The 24,308-nt window shown below is 36.6% G+C and overlaps 3 protein-coding genes and 1 long non-coding RNA gene across 10 annotated transcripts in view; 2 read left to right on the top strand and 2 right to left on the bottom strand.

Annotated features, from left to right (window-relative positions):
* Positions 1-38: 38 nt before the first annotated feature.
* Positions 39-5,628, bottom strand: trpt1 (tRNA phosphotransferase 1). Of its 3 annotated transcripts, none has more exons than XM_053631057.1 (8): positions 5,401-5,628; positions 3,260-3,346; positions 3,041-3,122; positions 2,382-2,551; positions 1,975-2,152; positions 1,134-1,190; positions 946-1,056; positions 39-332 (listed from the first exon to the last, which is right to left on the bottom strand). In XM_053631057.1, exons 2-8 carry the CDS (start codon positions 3,326-3,328, stop codon positions 310-312), a joined length of 690 nt encoding a protein of 229 aa, XP_053487032.1. In that variant the 5' UTR covers positions 3,329-3,346; positions 5,401-5,628; the 3' UTR covers positions 39-309. The 3 variants fall into 3 exon arrangements, with proteins under 3 accessions (XP_053487032.1, XP_053487033.1, XP_053487031.1); XM_053631058.1 differs by lacking the exon at positions 5,401-5,628 and adding an exon at positions 5,292-5,395; XM_053631056.1 differs by lacking the exon at positions 5,401-5,628 and having other exon boundaries at positions 3,260-3,403.
* A 144-nt stretch (positions 5,629-5,772) lies between these two features.
* On the top strand, positions 5,773-21,423 carry ctsf (cathepsin F). Its single transcript, XM_053631052.1, has 15 exons — positions 5,773-5,972; positions 6,362-6,852; positions 7,392-7,511; positions 9,152-9,233; positions 10,244-10,302; positions 10,392-10,464; positions 10,665-10,778; positions 11,149-11,297; positions 12,081-12,177; positions 12,975-13,055; positions 13,217-13,336; positions 14,379-14,443; positions 16,636-16,726; positions 19,029-19,087; positions 20,497-21,423. Exons 2-15 carry the CDS (start codon positions 6,625-6,627, stop codon positions 20,569-20,571), a joined length of 1,413 nt encoding a protein of 470 aa, XP_053487027.1. The 5' UTR covers positions 5,773-5,972; positions 6,362-6,624; the 3' UTR covers positions 20,572-21,423.
* Positions 21,417-23,832, bottom strand: LOC128611504 (uncharacterized). Of its 2 annotated transcripts, none has more exons than XR_008386566.1 (3): positions 23,702-23,832; positions 23,299-23,620; positions 21,417-21,980 (listed from the first exon to the last, which is right to left on the bottom strand). It is a non-coding gene; the product is annotated as an uncharacterized LOC128611504 (long non-coding RNA). The 2 variants fall into 2 exon arrangements; XR_008386567.1 differs by having other exon boundaries at positions 23,299-23,418; positions 23,559-23,754.
* The window catches only part of LOC128611502 (probable RNA-binding protein EIF1AD), a 6,148-nt gene continuing 4,619 nt past the window's right edge, over positions 22,780-24,308 (top strand). The window contains exons 1-2 of one of the 4 annotated variants that reach the window (XM_053631064.1): positions 23,339-23,449; positions 24,045-24,130. The gene's annotated coding sequence lies outside the window, so the exon portion shown is untranslated. Of the gene's footprint in view, positions 22,914-23,338; positions 23,450-23,860; positions 24,139-24,308 lie in introns of those variants that run through there. The other 3 variants (XM_053631065.1, XM_053631062.1, XM_053631063.1) reach the window with 3 other exon arrangements.

Here is a 24,308-nt window from a genome sequence, read left to right as displayed (position 1 = left end):
AGGCTATCATACCCAGCACAAGAAGTGTGACATTGACCAGCTGTTTATCACATTTATTTATTTTTTCACAAAAGAACTTTCTTATCTTTGTCTAACATCATGCAGGCTTCAGTTCACCAGACCACAAGAAGTTCCTGTCTCTTTTCAGATAGTCTCTGTGACATGCAGCTCAGTTAGACCAAGCTTCCATCATGTTACATTTATATACAATGTCTCAAAGGGTAAAATACAGGCTCTATAAGAAACTTAAGATACACGGGTTTCCCAGTCCATTACGTTTCAATCGATCAATACATCTTTTTCCATTGTCTATTCCAGATCCAGATCGCATGCTGTAATTAAAAAGACATACATTAAAGTTAGAGGACTGTTTTTCCCTGCTTCTGGAAAAGGTGGAAAAAAATTTAACACAATCAGTTTTCAGTTCATTCAGCTTCCCCAAATCTAAACTTAAAACCCAGAGGTCCTGACCACAATAACATATTTACTGAAGAATGAATGGAGAACAAAACATTTACGAGTATGAGTAAATGTGGTAAACATACCAACATGCTCCCACGTAAATTTCTATAGTGAGTGACATCTCAAACTGGCTTCTTCAGTTTACATTATTATCTAACTGCTGAGCGGCTAATCCTTCCACCCCGATGGTTCCACTATGTAGTGGAACCTCGACACGAAAAGAAGATTATTATCTAACAACTAGAGCTTGAATGTTTTTGGGAGGTGAGAGGAAACTGGAGACCTGGGGAAAAACTCCATGGACACAGAGAACCCAAGCTTAGGATCAAACCAGGGACCCTGGAGCTGTGAATTTTGGAATTTTATACACTTATATGAGGTGGTATTGTTTTAGCTCATGCCTACCAGGATGCTAAGTTAGGAAAACATGGGTGTTTTCAAACCCTCAAATGTAGAAGGGGTTGAGCTGTTTGAGAAACTCACATGAAGGTTTCAGTCTTTGTGCACGCAAGAAATATTGAGGACCCAACACTCCGTCAGCGTCACCTGGCGTCAACAGCACTTTATTTTCTGACCAGTAAAATTCAATTCCATCTAAGAAAAAGGAAAAACAAATGTTAATCCTAAGAGGCAAACTAAGAGGATGAAAATGCCTCTGCTTTTCTGCCTACCTGCTAGAGCTTTGTGGACATTGATGTACACAGCAAGATCACAATTATGTCTCATCCCTGATGAAAGAAAAGATGAATAATTTTTTTCCCATAAAACATGAATTATCTTGCTCTATATGTGTACAAATTATTACATGTGTAGTCTGTTATTTAACTGCAGAACCTCTCCACAGAAAGCTTCAAGTATACATCACAGTCACCATTTCATATTGCCTACACAGAACCTCATTCTTCTTTTCCACATCTTTTAGAAGAGTGGTTCCCCACCCTGATCCTGCAGTTCCCCTGCTCTAGACATACTGTTTTAATCTCCCTAACACCCAAATCGACACGAAGAGCTTGGTAATTAGCTAATTAGATGGAAGGAACACAATGCAAACCAGGGGTTCTCCGGGATCAGGATTGAGAACTATTATTAGAGAACATGTCTCATTTTCTGATTTATTCATATGAAAAAAATTTAAGAGCAAAGGAATATTTCTGAGAAAAAAAGGTCTAAGTTACCCAATTTGTACCTCTTACCCAAAATGTACTCAATCAGCCAAGATGTGTGCTAACCAAAATTTGTTTTGTTAGGTGCTGGAGTTACAAATCTAATGTAGCTAATACCTTCCCAACACATCATACTGTGAGCTAGACCACATAAAAAAATCTTTTTATGTGATTTTATAGGAGAATATTAGATGTGATTTGAGGCAGATATTTATAGAAAAGTCTTTGGGTGAGACAGACATAACTCCAATGGAACCCTAAAGAAACAAACCTTGGACACCAAACATATCTTGTCTGATTTGCATATGAGATAAATGCAAAAACAGTCAATTTTCTCTGGGACTCGCACCACTGATAACTTGGCCTTCTCCGGGCAGCCCAGGTGCCAGGTGGATGTGTGTTCTGTCCATCCTGCACAGGCCCCGGCTACGGATTGACGGCCAATGCTTCATGTAGGACCCATGAACGGCCTCCTGTGGACAGTCTGGAGCATCCAGAACCACTGCCGTCAATTCTAGGTCTTGGACCTGAACACACACAACTGACTCAAACCATGGCAGGATCAGAATACAAAACAAGCATACAAAACAAGTGGAAAAACCTTTATGGAATATTAAGTAAAGTCAAGCCAAGCAATTACAATGTGCTAGCTGATGAAGTGGTTTATGCAAAACAAGTGTTATTATATAGTGATAAGCTTTATTATGGCTGCACTTACCCCGTATCTATTAAAGGAGAGCTGTTGACCCCACTGACCTGTACAGTATGTCCTTGATTGGCTCGGATCTGTAGGCGTCCATTCTCAGGATGGACTTGCAGTTTAAAGCGCTGCTTGTCATCCATGGCCACCACTCTCTCTACATCCTCCGGTGAAAATGAGCTGAACTGTCCATGACTCAGGAGTTCATCCACAAATATAAAGCCATCTGGATTCAAGAACAAGGATGAAATCGATACAATCAGCCAGACTTTTTACAGTCTGGGACCCCTTTAACTGTAAATATATAAATTCCACATAAACTCCCTCAGTAGTTTTATTTTACTATGCTCATTATTTAAATGTGTCAATAGTTTGGCTATTTATTAGCACCATAGAGCATTTTCCCTGAACTTTCCACCGAGGAATTTTGGTCAATTCAGTGACTAATCAAACAGGCCAATAGCCATTAGGACCAATAATAAACATATATTATATACTTGCGGGTTACCATTGTAACAAAGTACTGTAACATTTATTTATTTATTTATTTTTAAATCACAGACTCCTGGGATTCCTGGACACCAGTATGAGAACCACTACAATTAGCTGTAGAATTTTAAAGGATATCAAAGAATAAGGGGAGACAGACACTCTCTCTCTCTCTCTCTCTCTCTCTCTCTCTCACACACACACACACACACACACACACACACACCTGATCCCATATTAAGCCCCAGTTTAGCAGCACCATGTCTCAGGGCATAAGTCAGGGATCTGGACAGACGCATGTCTCTGCTCTAGAAGAGAAACATTAAGAAGACTGAGTCAGTACAGAAACCAAATAAGGAAGTAGATTAAGCAAGTAGGCTACACGAAGTAACCATAAATAGTAAACACTGAGTGTTAGTATTTATATCTATAGGCGTTAACACACCTCATCTTGGTTTCTTCTCCACCCTCCTCCTCTTCCTCTTCTTCCTTTACCGCGATGCTGCCCGTCCATTTAAACGTCACTAAAACTCTAGAGACATAAACACCCAAGTGAGTCGACACAGACTTGTTTCTACACGGAACCTAAACAGCGACGTACGTCATCCGCCTGTCCAGTAGATGGCAGGAGTGAGTTCATGGAGCGTTTGGAAAAATACGGATTGCAGGAAAAATCTAGTGATGGGAATTTTAGCTTGCTTGCTTGATTTGTTTATTTATTTGAATTATTTTTATGTAAATAAAATACAACAGACAAAGACATAGTCTAATGACATTCAGAGTTACAATAATACAAAAATCAAAATAAAAAACAAACAAACAAAAAACAAGCACATATAGCCTGGGGGAGGAGGGCTACATTTATGTATATTATATTTAGCAAACATATCAATTGAAATTAATTTAAATTAATAATATGATGTTATTTTTTTTGTTTGAGCGGGCATTAGTATGACCAAATAAAACATTTATAATCAAAAATAAAAAGTGGGATCAATATTATCAATTATAAATCTAGCCAAATCTTTCCAAAGTTTCCTTACATGATTGCAATGCCAAAATAAATGAAATAATGTCTCAGCAGATGCACATCCCCCTGCCCCGATCTCCAGAACCGATCCTTATGATCGACTCATTGCCAGTTTCTTTTTCTTTCCAAAACCAAACTCAAAGTTTTTGGTTTTCCCTTTTAAACCATTTAAACTGTTCATTGAAATCTCTTGATTATCTATTACTATCACTATTAATGCTTAATGTTTCATAGCCAACTTTTTATAAATGTTAAAAGAACAAGGTGCTACATTCAATTGACACATTTTGATAAGTGTTGTTGTTATTATTATTATTTTGTTGTTGTTTTTATTAGAATTATTATAATTACTATTATTATTATTATTATAGAGAATATGTTTTTTGGCCTTTATTTGCCTTTTGGCTTTGTTTCACAGACGTATGACTAAGACCAGAGAGGGTGGATTACAACGATTTGTTATTTATTTATTTAACCCAAGACAACAGTCAATAGTGCAATGTGCAGTATGTACACGGTGGACACCGACTTAATACACGTTGATTTATTAGTATGTTGGTCAGTGGCGCCATCTAGCGTACCAAAGTGGAAACACACTGCAGAAATGAATTAACTGTGCAACGCAACAACAAAAACATTTAACAATATCATTTTTCGCTGTATTGGGTAAAAATATTGTGTGAAAGCAAGGAGTGGGAAGTGTTGGGATATCGATAGAGAAACAAGACAGACAATACTGTCACAATGTTGTAACTTAGTAATAATCTGATATATTACTTAGCAATTAGATCAATGTCGTTACATAGCCTATTTACAATAACTAATTACAAAATCCCAAATGGTCTCTTTAATATATTTGTACATCATATTGGGAGTGAAATAAGGGCTTTAGTATATTTGTGTATTCTGTTCAATATGGAACAAGCCAACAATCACTCAGTGTTTTATATGGATAGGGTGACTGAAAACCTAAATAAAATTTATTTAGCCTGTAAGTAAGAAATTATATGATACATCCCTTAATCCAGGTCTAATAAACTAATGGCTGTGCATCAACGTGAAATCAAACTGAAAGGTTAACAAAGAACTGAAAAATATCAGCAGAAACTTCTAAGATTAGTTGAAACTTAAATGTAACTGTTCACCATCATCTGAGAGGATACCCCTAACATTATTTGAATTTAATAAGAATAAGAGTAATAATATGGGTTTGTGATAATAGTGTAAAGAAATGGTTATTTTGTTTTATTATCACAAATGTTCAACTTATTTTGGGAGAAAATGTATAGGTGTACATAGGGAGCTTGAGGGTCAATAAAAAGGGACATTTAGCATTATATTTCTGTTGACTATGTTTATGTTTAATTAATTGAGAAAGCCCATATGCTCTACATAATAATAATAATAATAATAATAATAATAATAATAATAATAAACAACTATTTACACAGCTATACGGTTGATGCAGTTCTCTGACCGGTGCACATCTTCACCGTCACCTGAGGATATTAACTGAAAACATTAACTGAATTTATTTTCTCCTATATTTGCCGTACCTTATGACCATGTTTATAAAGGATGAATGAATAGAGTGGCGCAGGGATGACGTCCTTTTGAATGCCAAAACCCGGAAACGAGTTAGCATTTTAGCCCTTCCGGTTCCGTGGTCCCGAAGTCAATGGGTTTTTTGAATGGGATTTTGGTTAAAACCCTGACATAAGGTTTGCGGTGAATGTTGTCCCTCTATCTATATAGAGGAAAAATAAGTCACACGCATGACGGTTGGTGTACTGGAATAAAGTTTGTTTGACGTTGGACATTCGATATTCGGAAATTAAGGGACCGTCTCTAAAGTTACATATGACATTGTTAAACATGTTTCTAACTTCAATAGCATTTGAAGGGAATGACTTACAGTCGTCACATGAACACAAGTTCAAAATATATTCACGTTTTATTCTATGACATAAAATATGCCAGTAATACCCCTGTATGATTTTTAAAGCCTTTACGTGTATTGAAAAAGGCGGTTGATAAAAAGTTGCTAACTGGGACTACAGACGTTGTCGGGGACATTAAACGTCATCACGCTGAACAGGAAAAAAATAACGTAGATAAACTGGTTCAGGTATGCTGTGCACAATTCCTAAAAAAAATTCATCCACAGAGTAAATCTGTATCATGGAAAATGTTTTAAAATCAAGTTTGGAAAAGTTTGGTGATGGTGACATTGAAGTCAAGTCGAGGTGTACACAGTAAAATCCCTAGTGTTGAATTAACACCCAGAGTGTTTATATGAGTCCAATGGACTTATATAGACACTGTGGGTGTTAATTCAACACTGGTGATTTTGCTGTGTAGTTCGTTTATCTTTTTATTTCTGGCTATTGTATTTAGGCTTCAAATTTCATAAAAGTTGTGTTCATTTGTGAAAATTATTTTGATGGACAAAACATGTTAGTATTGTAAACTTTTTTGATCATATTGCTTATTTTTTTTCTTTCTAAAATCCAATAGTTTATGGGAAAATCCTATTGGGTTTTTGTGACGTCATCCCTGCGCCACTCTATTAACAGCATTGCCCCAATCACGCCATTAAGCGAGGTAAAGCATTACAACGTCAAAGAGGCTTCAGGCGCCATGTTTGTTTGGGGCAGTTCAGTAATCCGCTGAAGCTGAAGACGATCGGTCTTTAACAGGAACAACAAACACTGTCTGCGGACTTTAATTAAAACAAACCCTGATCTAACCTCGGTCCCTTTCTGCACTTTGGGCTGGACATGATGGATCTGGGCCTTAGCCGCTGCCTCGTCCTGGCTGTGTGTGTGTGTGCGGTTGTGAGAGGAGATGATGATGGACGCATTGAGACTGGAGGAGCTCCGGTGCGTTTGTCCGACTCGGACCCGGGACTTCTTAAAGCACTCAAATTCGCTGAAGATCGCTACAACCAGCTGTCTAACGGAATGCACATCCGCAGAGTCAGTAAGATCATATCTGCTACCAGACAGGTGACGCACTGCATTTTCTTCATATTTTATTTATGGACTCATGTTTATTGTCCACATGTATATTTCTTTACACAGATGGCATTAGGCTGCAGTTCGTTTTCTGCGTTTAAGGGACAGCAGCTAGTTTGTGGCTTTGTTAACAAGGCAATGATTTTGCGTGTTAAACAAAAACATACAGTGATTAAGCCGGAAAGCCATAACATGTTCGTGTGCCTCCACCCTGCGCTCATTTTGCGCAACATGCTGTGGCAGAGCCAGTGGCCCAACCCAAACTTTGTGTTGTAAGATTGTGGCTTCAGCCTGTGGTTCTGTAAGGCGATTGTGTAAGTTGTTATCGCTTACACTGCGTTTTTCCTGGTATTGCACACTTATGGTGAAATAAAACATGTTATTACACAGTTATAAGCACAACCGTGGCATCTATAGCACATGTTTAAACATAAGTAGTATGTCTGTGTATAATTTTTATTATTTCTCTCTCTCTCTCTCTCTCTCTCTCTCTCTCTCTCTGTGTGTGTGTGTGTCTGTGTTTTGAACAGCTTGTGAAGGGAGTGAGATACAGCATCACTGTAGAGACTGGAAGAACTCAGTGTAAGAAGTCTGCAGAGCTGCATGTTCCTGAGGAGTGTGAATTTTTCCAAGAGTCACACAAACAGAAGGTGAACAAACCTGACTATAGGATGGAGTGGATGATGATGATGATGATGATTAATAATAATAATAGTCCTCCATACTGTTCAGCATATATTCCCACCTCATCCCCAGCATTTCCAGAATATACTCCACATTTATTGACACCCTAACCAGGATAAAGCTGTTGCTGAATGATAATTATAATAATAATAATAATCATAATAATAATAATAAAAGCTGCAAGCAGCATTTTTGTGGGCCAAGCACCCTGACTCAGTGAGCTGCACAGTTGCTGCCTATGGAATCACAGGAAAGCAGAGCCATAACATTATGCAAGGTGATTGAAGAGTGGCTTGTAGAACTCATGATGTGTATGTTTTGTGGTGGAATTCTCTGACTGTAGGAGAAAAGGTCTAGATGAACAAATGAGCAGTAGGGTGGCATTGCTGCTGCACCTGTGATGGTGTATGTTGCTAATCTGACCTGTGGTCATGATTGTTACTTCTCTGACCTGAAACTTTCTTTCTTCTTGCAATTTAAAAACATCTAAGGTATTTATGTTTTTTCTTATCAGTCTGGACATTTTTCCGCACTTTGTGCAAGTATCTGTACCAAACTTATATCTATCATATATTGTGTTTTTGTTATTTATTTATTTTTTATTGAAAATTGCTCTATAAAAATGCTATTTGATATTAAACCCTGTCAGTCATGTGTTGTCTGTATAATAGCACACTGAAAGGCTAGAATGGCAGTAGACAATTGTTTAGACAGGTCTCATGATGAAAATATGGAGGAGGAGGAGGAGCAAAAATGGCACTTAATAATAGCTATATACAAAAATTATTTTCAGTTATTACAATTATTCAGCTTATTTCAGAGTAAATTCTTATATAGGGAGCATGTGCCAATAAAAAAACAAATACAAAATGATCACAATTAAAATGTGGTTAATTTTGCAACCCACTGCAATAGAATAGAAGTTACAGTAAACTCCCAATGTGCTTAACAAATAAATAAATAAAAAAATTCCAAATCAATACAATACAACAACACAAATCTACATATCAGACCAGTAAATCTTTCCTGAGAGGATCTGGGTATATGTAAGAACTTTACATGAATACATATCATCTTATAATAGAACTGAATCTTAGTTTTTGTCTAATGTTGTAAATGATCAGCTATCAGAAACAGTTTTGCTTATGTTCAGTATTTAAGGGTAGATATGTCTCCTCTGGTCTCCTTTTTCTGTTGTGTTCCCCAGGTCCTTAAGCAAAAGGTAAAACCTGTAATCCATTCCCCCAAACAAACATTACTTCAGTTGCTCATATTGAACACACTGACAACTGGAACTTTTTGCTCATCCTGTTTTTCTTCATATCTGACTCAGATCATGTGGTTAAGGATCCTGTGATGAATAATATTTCAGGATTGTGTATTTCCATGTTTACTGTTCTTGTCAGGCTAATTATGAAACTAATGAATCTTCTTTGTTTTCTTAATTATTTTAAATTTCTAATTAAAAGTGGGTTGCTCTCACTATCTGTGATTCTCTCTCTCTCTCTTTCTGTCTGTCTCTCTCTCTCTCTCTCTCTCTCTTTCTGTCTCTCTTTCTCTATCTCTCTTTTCTCTCTCTCTGTCTCCTTCTCTTTCTCTCTTTAAGACGGAGGTGTGTTTGTTTGAAGTGTGGAACATTCCCTGGGAGAACAAGTCCACTCTACTCAAACAGAAATGTCAGCCTGCAGGTCTGTGCTCTATCAACACACACACACACACACACACAGTATTAAATGGTAAAAGAATAGTAAAATGGCACCACTCTGTACTGACAGCTACAGATTCCCTGTTGGCATTTCAGCACAGAAGATTTTCACATCTTTTACATCTTTTCAAGTCACATTTTCTATTAAAATGTCTTACAAACAAGCCTTCATGGCATGGCAGTGCAGTGGGGAGTGTTGCTGTATAGAGCTCCAGGGTTCCTGATTTGGTCCTAAGCTGAGGTTACTGTGTGGAGTTTCACATTTAGCATTCTTCCCCCTGTGTCCATGTGAGCTTCCTCCTGGCTCTCTGGTTTCTTCCTATCTCCTAAAACCATGGCAGTAGGTAGATTGGTTATGCTAAATCGGCCTTGGTGTGAATGTGTGTGAGCATGGTGCCCTTCAGTGGACTGGCGTTCCATCCGGTGTGTATTCCTGTCTTGTGCCTAGTGTTCTTTGGATAGGTTCTGGATTCACTGTGGCCCTGTCCAGGATAAAGCACCTCCTGAAGCAGAATGTATGTTTAGTAGTCAGATTTCTGGATCAAATTTCACAAGTTTTGTTGTTCTTTTGGTGTGTGGCTTTTGGTGACATTGGAAATGTATGATTAAACATGGTTGAAAATAATCGCTTACACTCAGATCCAGTACTGAATGCCTTTATGTTAAACATAATCCACAGAGAAATCTCTGTTCGGTAGTCAGTTAAGTAGCCAAGTGTTGCCTGCTCTGTGCTCGTCATATGTAAACCTCTGTCATTACTTTAACAACCAATCCCAACCAAGCCCTAAAATCAGATTTGCCCTGCTGTGTGTCCACCTGTGAACAATAATGTTGCCTACTATATTAGATTATACCACATTGAAATGAAGGCTTTCAAGAGATTCAGAATAAATAGTATGAGCTGAACCAGAAATATTCTCCTAGTTATGAATAATATAATTATAAATAAATAGTTGATAGCACCATTTTACTGACCTCCACTTCATTTTTCAGTTCCAAAGGAGACTAAAAAGGTTGTGAGTGTCCCTCTGTCTCGTGACAAGCCCACCCAGGTAAAGTGAAGAAAATACACAAGTTCTTGTGTGATAATAAGCAATTACAATTTACAGATAATCTATATAACACAAAATGTTACCTTCAGGAAACTGTAGACCTTCTGATGCAGTTCAAAGACTTCATGGTCAAGTACAACCGCACGTATACCTCTCAGGAAGGTAATCGTCCACGTTGTATCCACAGTATATACTCATCATACAAAAAAACTCACTATTTGACGAGCATTACTCCTCTTGAAAATCGCACACAATATTCTGTCCTTATAAATGTGATGCTTTAAATATTGATACAAATATATCATTCCAAAAGAAGCCTGAGCTTTAAGGAAATGTTTAAATGTAACCCTTGACTCCTGCAGAGGCTGAGAAGCGTCTGCGTATTTTCCAGCAGAATCTGAAAACAGCGCAGACCCTGCAGGCTCTGGACCAGGGAACAGTGGAGTATGGTGTTACCAAATTCAGCGACCTTACAGGTGTGTGTTGATCCATGAGTTATCATATTCTCATGACACTGGTATCCATTGCTAGTAAATATTTTAAAGACCTGGCATTTCTTACTTATTATCGTTCAGTCAGAATTAGGAGATCAGAAGTCCAGGGGGTGGTGCTGGATCTGATCCAACTCCTCCTATAAGCATAGTCCTAACCTTTAACCCTAATCCACAAGACATTGTACAATTCTGTTTGTGTGTGTGCTTGTCCTGCACACTGTTACAGGCTGATACGTACTGTTGCCAAAACACTGCTCTCCTTCTGCTCTGTTAAAAATGATGGTGAGGGTGTAGAATTGAAAATGACCATTCTCTCTTTTTCCCTCTCTCTTTCTCTCTGTCTCTGATGTAGAGGATGAGTTCAGGATGATTTACCTGAACCCCATGTTGAATCAGTGGAGCCTACAGAAACAGATGAAGCCAGCAGCTCCAGCAAGTAAGGCCGCTCCGGACAGCTGGGACTGGCGAGAACACGGAGCTGTCAGTAATGTCAAGAACCAGGTCAGGGAGAATGAACCAACTAATGGGAAGAATTTGTGCTCAGCTAACCAGTCAGGATATATGCTTGAATTATGGATCATAATGACTAAAGAATCATTGTTCATCTGTTTATAGAAACCGAATAGTCTTTTTGGCCATGTATGAACTATTCTGAATCTGAAACCAATCAGCGCTGGTGGATCCTGCAGTGAAAATGCGCCTCAAAACTATAATTCATTAACCTTTTCTCGCAGTACACTGTCGTTCCATTCTGCCACATTTTCAATCAGTATAAACAAATGGATTATTTTATTGCAAGTCTGTTATAACATTAGTCAGGACACTTTTGGGTGTCTGTGTGTAGAGTATCGTGACTCTGTGTTTAGCTGATGGTGAGCAGGGCAATGTGAAAGGGGAAGGGTGTGAGCCCCCTGCACAATAACACTGGTACAGAGATAAAACAGACAGCACAACTGAAGCTTATTTGAGAGTAAAACACTGGATACAACTGCCAAAATAAAATTAAAACATTAAACCTTGTAGGCTAGTTAAAAGAAGAAATACTTATGAAACTGCAAATTCTTAAAGCTCTGAGTATCTACTGTCATACGAACCATTAAGCACTACTGTGAAGTCTGACAACACAAATAAACTCGATGCTGAACACAGGCACCTCCAAAACAGGCGGAATGACATTTTTATGACATTTTTTGGCATCTGGTAGAGGATGCTTGTTGATCATCCATTAGTTTCATGGAGATAACACTTGTTTGTGATGATTGATGAATGTTGTGTCTGGTTCAGGGCTTATGTGGTTCATGCTGGGCTTTCTCTGTCACTGGGAACATTGAAGGCCAGTGGTTCAAGAAAACTGGACAACTGCTGTCCCTCTCAGAGCAAGGTGAGAATTTATTCATAAAGGAAATTGTAATGAATAAATAATATTTTTAATTACATAAGGAGTAAAACACTATAGGGCATGCTGTTAAAATAATAAGAAATGTCAGAGTATTGTGACGTGCCCTGACGCAAAAGCGAGTTACTGTTCCCATATCAAAGCCATGAAGTGTGTTATCTTATACCGCAGCAGTTTGCCAGTGACTGCGATTTTTAATTTATTCATGAAGGACTTGGCATATTTTATATCAGTTTACTGTTATAGTTCATGTTCACTTATGTTATATTGGCTATAAACACTCATTCACTAATCATCCATATTTTTCTCTCTTTCTTGAAGTTAATAATACAAATGCACAACTTGTCATATTACTGAAAAAACGGAAGGCCCCATTCCTGAATGCTTTCCCATGGTGGAAAGCTTACTGATGGTTACAATCCACTGACACCTGAGACTAAATAAACGTCTCCATGCAAAAAAAAGCTTCATCCAGTCAATAATCTCTTTTTCTTTGTTAACTAACATGTTTTAGTCCCAGACTATGTGGAACTGTGTATATCCCTGTGTATGAGCTGTTACTATAGAAATTCTAACATATTTGAACGAGCGCATTAACATAAACTTGTGATTTGAATAAAATCCAGCACTGTTAGCAGAGCTACTTTTATATTAGACAATTAATCAACACCTTTTGACCATCAGATCCAAGAATTCAACAGCGCTGTGGATAAAATTCAATGAAACACACCTTTTCACTGTATAGAAAGACACAGGTTTACGTGTGTGTGTGTGTGTTTCAGAGTTGGTGGACTGTGATAAGCTGGATCAAGCATGTGGCGGCGGACTTCCATCCAACGCATATGAAGCTATTGAAAACCTTGGTAAGAAATTGTAAATAAAGCAAAAATCATAGAATAATTTAGAACAGTGTACCAGTAATGCATAACGTGTATTTGAATACTACTTATACACTGTGTAATTCCATTCATGATGTTAAAATCTTTATCAGACAATTATCTAATATATGTCGATCCCTTTGCAGGGGGTCTTGAGACAGAGATAGACTACAGCTACACAGGACACAAGCAGGGTTGTGAGTTCTCCTCTGGGAAAGTGGTGGCCTACATCAACAGCTCTGTAGAACTGCCCAAGGACGAAAACGGTGAGGAAAGTCAGACGGGTACTATAACACACTGTGTATCCAAATATTCACTGACAAACAGGTATACCTTATATTTATACACTATAATAAAATATTTTTGCTGATGGTAATTGTTTTTTTTAGGATAGTACATTTACAAAATCTGACAAATCTGATTTTGTCAATGATTCGATCAGCATTCACATGATAACTGTATGACTCCGGTTCAATAATTGATTTATTTTTCAATTATTTGAAAAATAATTGCACTGTAATTTTTCATGGGTTTATAATTGTATAGGTTTCTAGAGATTTTGAAATTAAATGTAAAATTCTTCTTTTTACTATTATTATTATTATTACTATTATTATTACAGATGTGTCTGAGTATCGTAGAGTTTCTTTACTCTTACATATTTTATTTATTTATTTATTTTTAATTGCAAACATGACAAAATGTTGCCTTCTTTGGGACTAACATGTCTAATGCTGTCTATCTCTTATCAGATCATGCACACATGCATGTATTAAGAAAAACGAAATGATCAGATTTACAGTACACAAATGGTTTTAATCTAGTATAAGATAGCATGGTGTCTTGTTTAATCGACCACTTGAATCAGAATAATGATTGTATAATTAGTGTACATATAAATAGGGTGGGGCGATATAGCAATATAATATTGATATCGTGATGAATGATTTCGTGATACACTTTTCTGAGATAACGTTGGCATGGTGATGTATTTTTTAATAATTACAAATTAAACAGTACTGAATGGATGCCGCTGTTTTGACGTATTTTTTTAAAAAAAAAAAAACAAACTTAATCTTCTTTGTCTTTGTAGGCATTAAAGAAAAGTATCATCAAACTCAGTTGAACAGTTTTTTGTTTATTGTGTTACTGTTTAGCAGACAGTTTGGTAGCTAAATTATAAATCTTGATATGCATTGTGTATCATAGAAAAAGTATCGTGATATGATATTTTTGTCATATAGCCCAGCCCTACAAATAAACATAATAACAAAGCAAAATCTAATGTGTGTGGGTGTGTGTGTTCAGATATTGCTGCTTGGCTGGCTGAGAATGGCCCTGTCTCTGCTGCCCTCAATGCTTTTGCGATGCAGGTAATACACTCTTTGTAAATTCCTATATGACATTCCAGAAGCACAAGCACCAGTAGTAATAAGACAGCTGTAAGGATCTTTATGACTTGACTCATGGCTGCCAGGTGATTGCAATTTTTTCATTTTTGTAGCTACAGAATGCACTTGTGAAACGTCCGGCTTTAATGTTCATTTAACTTAGCTAGGTCATCATGAAGACTGCACCTCAGAACTCCTACTACATATCCTCTGCATGGGGCGCATACTGCTGTTTAAAAGGATGGAAATGGGAATCAAACCAAACAATATACAGTACATGGCTGATGTGACAGTTGATTTTACGCTAATGAAAGGACTGCTTTGTATAAAAGTGTTATTTAAATTCATTCCATTTTATCTGGTCAACTACATCTCCTATAACATTTTAAAAATTAGTAGTGTCACAAAATTAATATTTAGCGTGTTGGATTCTTGTTAGATGTACGGAATTTAATGAACGAGTTTGTAAGTATCAGGGTTGCCAGATTTGCACAAAAGTTGATAATGTGGAAGTAGGAAAACACTTAGATTGCCTGGATAATTCTTTGACAACTGACACAAATGTCATAAATTGTCATGTATAAAAGGTCAAATATATTTATAAAAAATTATTATAAAAAAAAAAGGATTTTTGAGAATAATGAAAAAACAAAACAAAACAAGCTCTGACAGTTTAAAGTATCCTAATTCTGTAGGGGAAAACTACAACAGTATACTTGGAGAAGCATGTATGGCACTAATTTACACCAGGGCCCTATATCAATAGCGCATAAGCAGATGTGTGTTATATGTGTGTATGAACTTTGCAATGCAAAATATGGGATTTATCCAAATGAAAGTTTGCTTAGATTTGTGTATGTATGTATGCTTTGGCTCAAGACTGTGATTCTGGACTGCTAATAATTAGACTTATCTCTCCAATCCATTACTGATTTTCAATTAAGTGCAATTACTGTTTAATACAAACACTGACTTGTGTTTAACGGACTCGTCATATGTGACCCTTCTCGCTTCATTAGAGGATGTCTCATGCCAAGCATGTTTTAGCAAACAGACTGATCTCTGAGCTGTAAGCCCTGAGGTTTTTCACAACCCACTATCCACTCCTAAATCCACTGCTAATGCATATCTTTCGTCAGTTCTTTCGTCAGTTCTGAGTCACAGTTCTGAGTCACACCTATGCTGATGAGGGAAACGAGGTGCAGCAATGCAATACCTGTGTAATTGTTTTCAACATAGTGTTTTTGACTACAGGCACATATCAAGATAAAATGGGTATTCTGCAAACCTCATTGAATAAAAATGTGCACACATTTTTGGATGCCATCATAATTTCCAAATGATCTTACACCAATCAAAGAAGGACTGTAAAAAAGGACTTCCACACAATCTCAGATATCCCTCATGTCAATCATTTAGGTCACAATTAAAGTGAAATTAAGTCAGTTATATAAATCCCAAAGGTACACATTCAGTGAACGAGCAGCTGACTTGTGATATGTTGGTTTTTTTTTTTTAATGTTCAACGTAAAATTTATTACAGTAAAAATGACAGACAAATAGACAAATATTAAACAGCACAGCTTAATTACCAATGTTACTATTCAAAATCTAACACTTTGCTTCAGAAAAAAGTTAGTTTGTTTAACAAAATGTCAGAGTTCTTTTCTGATACCATTTGAAGCAATGCCTAAGTACCATATATGGTTAATTGTGGTTTACATGTAGTTTTGATGTACACATACTGCAAATATGCTGAACTGGTATTTATTAATCTTCATTGCATACGCTTGTGCGTATTGCCTTCTTACATACATTTGATCAATCCCAGTTTATTTGTGCATCTGAGAATTCTAAACCTTTCTATACAATGTTGCCAAAAAACGAGACACTTGATAGGAAACTTGTCATCCTTTTGTCAGGATACACTTTTGCATTTTACTGCTGGACAAAAGTACAAAATCCTGAACCGACAAAATAGAATTGGCTGTTCCAGGGATTTGATTTAATTGACCCTAGAACTTGAAATTGTGTTTGATTGATTTATTTATTTATAAAACCAGCCTTACAGTGCAGTCACAGTATAAAGCACATTATTTTTGTAATGTATAATAAAACAGTATATGTAGTTTTCAGTAATACTCTTTTGACTCGTTCTGTTCATGTGTGTGTAGTTCTACAGAAAGGGAGTGTCTCACCCTCTGAAGATTCTATGCAACCCCTGGATGATTGATCACGCTGTGCTACTTGTCGGATATGGAGACCGTGAGTGATATTAATCCCTATATTTGCACAAATCAATAAACCTTTAGCGCATAGTCATAACCATGTGGTTTGAAACACTGTAAAATTGACCACATTGAACTGCTAATGATGATGATGCTTTGCAATTTTGATTTAAATGTTTTTAAAACCAAGGAACATCACCTGGTTCCCTCATATGGTTTACATTTTTTTGCTCTCAGTTCATCCTATACAAAGCAACACTGTACACCTGGTTCTAGTGTGTTAGGAGCTGATCAAGAGCAAAAACGTGGAGTGGCAGGCTCGGGGCTAATTTGTGAAACACTGTGGATACGTTTTACAAAGCCTTGTAAAATATTGCTCAATGTGAGGAAGTGAACCATTATTTCACTTTGTGATTTTTGTTAGACTTTTTTTAACCCCTTTTCCATCAAAATGTTTGACCTCAGAAAATGAGTTCCTACTGGAAAAATGATCAGGTGAGAATATTAGAGCTTATGTTAATTTCTTATCAAACAGTTTAAGTTTAAGAAGCTCACTTGAACTATCGATCAGTCGCTTGTCAGTTAAGATTACCATCAAAAGCAACTTGGGATTTTGTGACTCATGCTACAGAATGAGAGCTATGGGTGTGGCTCTTCTAATTCCCTGAGTCTTAAAAAGCTTTCTCACACAAACACCTTGGATTCTATCCATTCTTAATGGCTGACAGGGTTTTTTTCCCTCTTCTTTTTGAATGCCTTCAGGCATAAAGCAAGAGATGCACTATGCTGCCTCTGCTGTCTGTGAGGTGAACTGCAATTGCAATGAGAACCATGACAAATCCCTCGTACCCCAACCATGTGATTTGTGATTTGGAGGTAGAGCTGAGCAGTTTTGTTCAAGCAGGGCTATAAACATTAACAGAAGTCTGAAATTAAGAATTTAGCCATATCAACTGCACAGCAATATTACAAATAACAGTTTTTCTAAGGTATCTTTTGAAAGTATAAGAGTAACATGGGTCTAGGGCATTTTAAAAAATGCCAAACTACACTTTTACAATTCCACTTTTGCACATATAACAACTATTAATATTTTGCAAAAATGCCATGTAGTTTCTCAAAATGGTGGTCTTTACAGGGTGTTCCAAAAGTCTCTACACATAGGGAAAATGAACACTTTTTAACAAAATGTCTTCCAAAATTTTTCATACTTAGTTTATATTGTATATAAGTTTACATACGCCTATGTATATATACCTGTGTTAATTTTGTAAAAATAAGAGGGATCATAAAAATTGCATTTTGTTTTTTTTTGCCCTGAATAAGCTATTTCACATATCAGATGTTTACATATAGTACACAAGACACAAAAATAACTGAATTTACATAAATAAACCAATTCAAAAGTTTCCATACCCTTGGTTTTTAATACTGTATGTTGTTACCTGGATGTTTTGTGATAGATGTTCATGAGTCCCTTGTTTGTCCTGAGCAGTTAAACTGCCCACTGTTCTTCAGGAAAAATCCTCCAGGTCCTGCACATTCTTTGCTTTTCCAGCATCGTCTGCATATTTGACTCCTTTCCAACAGTGACTATATGATGTTGAGATCCATCTTTTCATACTGAAGACAATTGAGGGATTCGTACACAACTATTAAAAAAGCTGCAAATATTCACTGATGCTCAAGGAGGCAACATGATACATTAAGAGCCAGGGGTGTGTAAACTTTTAAACAGAATGATTGGGGTAAATTGTTATTATTTCGTCTTCTAGGAAACATATCTAATATCTTCTTATCATAAATATCTTATGTATCTTCTGAAGGGCAGTACTAAATGAAATTAAAAAAAGATCTTTAAGCAAAATAATAACTATTTATAATTGGCAAAAAATTATGAGCTCAACTGTAGATTTTTTCAGATAGCCTTTAAGAATGCCTTTGACAATAGAAGAACATATTTAAATCATTCTCATGGCTGGATCGGGAAGCTGTTGCAAGGTTGCAATGGGCATGTAATTACACCAAGATTTCATCATTAGTGGGAAAGATGACTCCATGTGTGTTTACAAAGAAATCATGTAGCAATCATGTAGAGGATGTTTTGTAAATAAAGTTACATTTTGCTTAAAAGTGATAATATCCAATATGTATTGAGACTTTTGGGACACCATGTAGAAAGATAAATATAAAAGTACCTTGTATTAAAATCAGCCTCAGCTTCAGGACCTGTTTCACATGGTTCTCTTTTTTTCTCATTCTACAAATCTTTTGTTTTAATCATTGGTCATTTTGTCATTTTTGTTAAGCATAAATTGTCTCTGCTTTTTTGTGCACAGGTAACGGCATTCCATTCTGGGCCATTAAGAACAGTTGGGGAGAAGACTACGGAGAGCAGGTAAGGGACACATCAGTGCTAGACCTGTGTTCACTTGAAAATATCTAGCCCTATATACCAAAGTTGAATGACACAGAGTGTTTGCTTAATCAATCTTTAAATAACGTTAAGCTTATTTAGCTGAATATTATTATTTGAGATCCGGTTCTTAATACAGCTGTAATGTTTGGTAAAGGAGTACTGTATTTACACACTATTGGTCCAACGTTCATATGCCTTATTATAGTTTATGACATTTAATAATTTAAAGAGGGAGAAAACAGAAGCTGGTGAGGGAACTGCTATAAGTGCCAACTGGAAGTAACTTGTCTCATGGTTGTTCCACTACATTAAACGTAAATAGTAGTTGTTAAATAGTATGATTCGTTGTTCATTAATAAATTCTAAATTATTATTGTTGTAAAATTGCTGCGGTATAGGTGGAATAAAACATTTCAGGACATGCTCTCATAGGAAAATAATCACTTTGTTGTGATAACGGATGCATGACACCACCCTGTTGTTGATTATTTTACTATAACAGCATGCCCCAGCATGTTTTATTCCTTACTTAATCATTATTATTGCCACAGACTAAACAAATTATACGGAATAGGAATTAAATATAGACACACAAATCTTTATGGAACTTATTAACTGGTCTGAATGAGTGCTTTATTAAAGGCAGACACATTTGGAGGGTAAACCCTTTAAGCCAATTGATAAAGGACTCATAGACAGTGCTATATTACCTGTAAAATATAAATATGTGACATGCTATGGGGGGGGGGCTTGGTGGTTACCCATTTGCCTCGTATCTCCAGGGTTGTGGGTTTGAATACCGCCTCCACCCTGTGTGTGCATAGTTTGCATGTTCTCCCTGGTTTCCTCTAAGTACTCTGTTTTCCTTCCCCAGTCCAAGACATTCATTGCAGGCTGATTGGCATTTCCAAATTGCCCGTAGTGTGTGTGTGTGTGTGATTGTGCCCTGCGAGGGGTTGGCACACCATCCAGGGTGTCTCCCGTCTTGTGCCACAAGTTCCCTGGCATAGGCTTCAGGCTCCCTGCGACCCTGTGTAGGATAATTGGTATGGAAAACGGATGGATGGCTAGACATGCTATAGGTGTCTAACTTGAGTGATCATGATTTTGGCCTTTTCTTCAATTAGATGTAGATTGTTCAAATAGAATAAAGTAATTTGTAGCATTTCTCAATTCACTAAACATTTAATAATACATATTTCTTAATTGATTTGTACATGCTTCCTGGTTAGATTTTCACATTTCCGAGTAATTAAAACAAGGTCATTTAAACAAAAATGCTCAAATATAGGATATTCAAAAACTGTGTGTAATCCTTTACCAATTTTTATATATGTGATAGGTTTATGTGACATATATAAACTAACGATTTTCTTGTGTCTTTTCAGGGTTACTACTACCTGTACAGAGGATCCAATCTGTGTGGAATTAACAAGATGTGTTCCTCTGCAGTGGTTGACTAGGAGCCTATGCGAGCACATACACGTGTTAACAAGGATATAGTTCATTTCTAGTGAAGATACATACCACACATACAAAACCATCCATAAATACACAAGAAATATTTACAGTGTTCTAACCTATTCAAGCTGTGACGTGTGAAGTGTTCAAGTATTCACTCTGTTATTTAGTACTATAACTATTGAGTGTTGAAAACACCACAGTACCTCATGAAGTGTCAGTACCTCATATAACTTCCATTTCCGTTACAAACATAACGTGCAACATCTCTGAGCCTGTGACATGAAGCTTCAGATCATTAGATTAGACCTTTACACTAGTGTTTTATCATGTTTGCATTATAATTTAAGTACTAACTTTTAAACTAATATTTAAGTAATAGTTTTAAATGTGCTGCTGTGACATTAATATTAATTCATATTAGCTTATTGATTTCATTGAGTTCTAATTGTATGCATTTGACTACTGGATTTTGGAAGCTGCTTACCAGATAATGATGAATACTTTTTGCAATATTTAAGTTATTAAATAATATTGATTAGTAGTGGTAGTTTAAGATTAATTTTTCATTGTAATTTTGATTTAGAATTAGATAACTATGCTCCCAAGAAACATAAATGATTTCTCTCAGTTTGAAGTGCTCATAACCCAGTACATGAAATATATTCTAAATATGTACTGTATAAGTTTATTATTCATGATGACACAGAAAGTGCGGCATAATACTAATTTGTTAATTGTCCAAGCTTTCATTTGAAATCTTTTTTGAGAATTTCTTCTTGTATGGTTTTAGAGGTCCTTCCCCTTTGGTAATCTTCTTGGTCAATCCGCTGAATAAAGTCACAAAACCTGTATTTGAATTTGTTCTTTGTTTTTACTGCCATAATGAGTCTCTGCAGTATTCTTTTCAACTGAATGTACAGTGCTGTGCAAAAGTCTTAGGTACCCTATTTATTTTTTAATACAAACTTTGTTATAGATTTTTACTTTATGACTTCTACATTATCGAGTCAGCACAAAAACATTTTAGATTTCCAAACATTAGTTTTCCAGCACAAAATTAAATGTTACAGAAAAATGTTTGTATGTCAGTAAAGAAAGCAGCATATTACATAAGAGGCACTTTTCAGACAAAAACACATAATGATGGCTGCTGGATTTTGCTGCAAAAATAAGAAGCAAGTGTGACAGTCAAAATGTCCAGAAGAACTATGCCTGGTTCTGCAAAATGCTCAATAAAACTTATAGCTTTCTGTAATTTCCTTATAAAACTGCACAAATTGTAGGCTACTTTTGTGGAGACTTTACTGGAGTTTGTTGTGGATGATCCCATAATGAATTGCAAAATTTTATGCCCAAGATACACCCTTGCTTCGGTGGATAATCTCACCTGGATACGGTAAATTTGCACCTAAGAATCATAAAGATCATTCTGTAAACATAAAGACTTTACTGTGCATATCCCATGACTCTTATTCACACTATACTCATAGTAAACGTCCTTTCAACACACTTAGTACAGTTTGTGTCTACTCTTCTACACCTGTATACTATCTAGTGTCACATATCACAAGATGAGCTCCTTATGTTCCTCAGGTTTTTTCTTCATGTCAAATCCTGCCCTTTAGTGCGATTAAGAGTGTGGTTACTGAAGATGAATGAATTTCTAGTCTGTACAGGATTTCTAGTTTTTCTTGTGATTGTTGTGGCCAAATATGCTTGATTCTGCTGCAGCTTTTTTCAAAATATGCGATGCAGTTTTTTGTTTGTTTGTTTGGTTTTTTTGTTTTGTTTTGTTTTTGCAGAAAACTACTTGAATTGGCGAAATCGCCATTGCGCAAAATTGTTTTGCGACCTTTTATGAGATCTTTGAGACCTTTTAGCTGTACTCATGTTTGACCCACATGAATTGGGTTTTGGCTGAACGTGCTTTGTGATGACGTCAAATGACACGTTTTGGCCCAAATCTGCGGAAAATCTGCGGTAATTTTGAGAAATTGCACACTCCTCCGAATATTGCAAAACCCTGGAGGGACTGATATATTTGAATGAATGAATGAATGAATGAATGAATTAATTCATAATCAGGTGGCGCCAAACACATGTCTAGAAACCTGTACACACAACTGCTATAACCACTGTTAATGTTTTATGACTGTTTTATGTTTAGCCGACAGTATGACTACATTACCCACAATGCCGCACGCATTAAAGCGGAAGCAACAGGAAGTGAGTTCCACATGTACCTGACGCGTTCATCAGTCTTGCAGGGTGTACGACTTTATTTCGATGTACCAAACAGCAACATCCAGAATACGTTCAAGTTTTTATGAAGAGTTTCTAGGTATGATTTTCTAGCTTTTACAAATCACGATTTTACGACGTTAATGAGTGTGAAATATTGCTATTGTAGGTTGGGAGTAGTTAGCCGGCTAACAGAACAGCTAGGCTTTCTAGCAAACCCGTTTACTGTCCTTTGCACGTCAGATTAATCTGCAGTGATGTAATAACTGTCACGTGTTATTTTATATCAGGTAAACCTACTGTATAAAGGTGCACAATTACCGGTTGTTGCCATGTGCAGTTTCTTACTATTTCTGACCCCCTGTCTATCATAAAGGGACCACAATATTTGGATGAAGGTACATTCACAGTACTTCAGTGGCGATGGTAGAAGTGTATCAGGTGCAGTAACATTACTGGCAGATTTAAACACTGTATACATTTACCTCATTTGGCTGAGGGTTTTATCTAAAGCTGAGCAGTTAGGGGCTTTTCCAAACAGTGGCAGCTTGGGGTCTGAACTCATGCCCTACTGATCAGTATCCTGTCTTAACCACGGTGTTTACCTGTGAGGGCGAGTCCACATACAGCAATTTGGTAGGACTTACACTTTTCTCTTCTCTTCATTATTTATTTTTTATTATTATTATTTTTTTATCTCAGTAAAATTTACTTGTGTGTTAAATTTGCAAAATGTATCATGTACCGCTGATATGATGGAATGAGTCAGTGGGGCATGCCACTTGATGATAATCTGTCGTAAAAATACTGTGCCTCTTAATAAGTACTTTACTTATTTTTTCCTCAAAATGAACGCTTTCCATTAGCAAATATTTTTACCGTTATTACCTCTCTCTCTCATATACATCCGTCTTTGTATATATCTTAGTTTTGAAGCTGTCATCTAAGAAACACCAATCTCTCTGCTGTCGCAGAGGCGAAGTTCCTGGAACTTCTTATAAGAAATCGCTCCATGTAATACTTCTCTCAGTGTAATACACCCATTTCTTATATCATTGACTCCCTTCCATAGAGACAGCAATACACAATGACTTCATAAAATTCTAATTCTAAATTCTTGATGATACCTACCAGTCAGTGGTAAGGCTGCATCAGTCTTTCATTCTGCACCTGCATGTCAACACATGGTGAAACATTTTTACGGGCGTCCTCCGGTTTGCTTGTTGTCCAGAAAAGCTGAAAAGACTCGTGCAGCCCAGCCAGGGACGCCAAATTGTCGTGGAAATTAGACAACACTCGCAGACTCGTCCTCTGAAGGTAAAAAGGTTTGTTACAGAAAGATGGCTAATACAGGATAGAATAATGAGAGCGCTCTGAAGCCCTTGTATTAAACCACTATATATATGAAAAGCAGAGCATGACATAATTCTGTGTACCGATAAGAAGCAGTTTGAGGCAGTTCAAACAGGCTTTGTTTTAGGATCTTGGACAGACA

The sequence above is a fragment of the Ictalurus furcatus genome, chromosome 8 (assembly GCF_023375685.1).
Source record: "Ictalurus furcatus strain D&B chromosome 8, Billie_1.0, whole genome shotgun sequence".
Taxonomy (NCBI): Eukaryota; Metazoa; Chordata; class Actinopteri; order Siluriformes; family Ictaluridae; genus Ictalurus; species Ictalurus furcatus.
The sequence above is the reverse complement of the archived record's forward strand: the minus strand, read 5'-3'. Positions and strand labels throughout refer to the sequence as shown.

What these genes read in the sequence shown, in the direction of transcription:
- trpt1 (XM_053631057.1), bottom strand. Translation starts at nt 3,328, where the DNA reads ATGGACGGGCAGCATCGCGGTAAAGGAAGAAGAGGAAGAGGAGGAGGG. An exon ending in ATCAAGGACATACTGTACAG is followed by an intron (nt 2,153 to 2,381) that starts GTCAGTGGGGTC and finishes GTGTGTGTTCAG; the next exon opens with GTCCAAGACCTAGAATTGAC. An exon ending in TGTCCACAAAGCTCTAGCAG is followed by an intron (nt 1,057 to 1,133) that starts GTAGGCAGAAAA and finishes CCTTTTTCTTAG; the next exon opens with ATGGAATTGAATTTTACTGG.
- ctsf (XM_053631052.1), top strand. Translation starts at nt 6,625, where the DNA reads ATGATGGATCTGGGCCTTAGCCGCTGCCTCGTCCTGGCTGTGTGTGTG. An exon ending in CAAATTCAGCGACCTTACAG is followed by an intron (nt 10,779 to 11,148) that starts GTGTGTGTTGAT and finishes TCTCTGATGTAG; the next exon opens with AGGATGAGTTCAGGATGATT. An exon ending in GCTGTCCCTCTCAGAGCAAG is followed by an intron (nt 12,178 to 12,974) that starts GTGAGAATTTAT and finishes TGTGTGTTTCAG; the next exon opens with AGTTGGTGGACTGTGATAAG.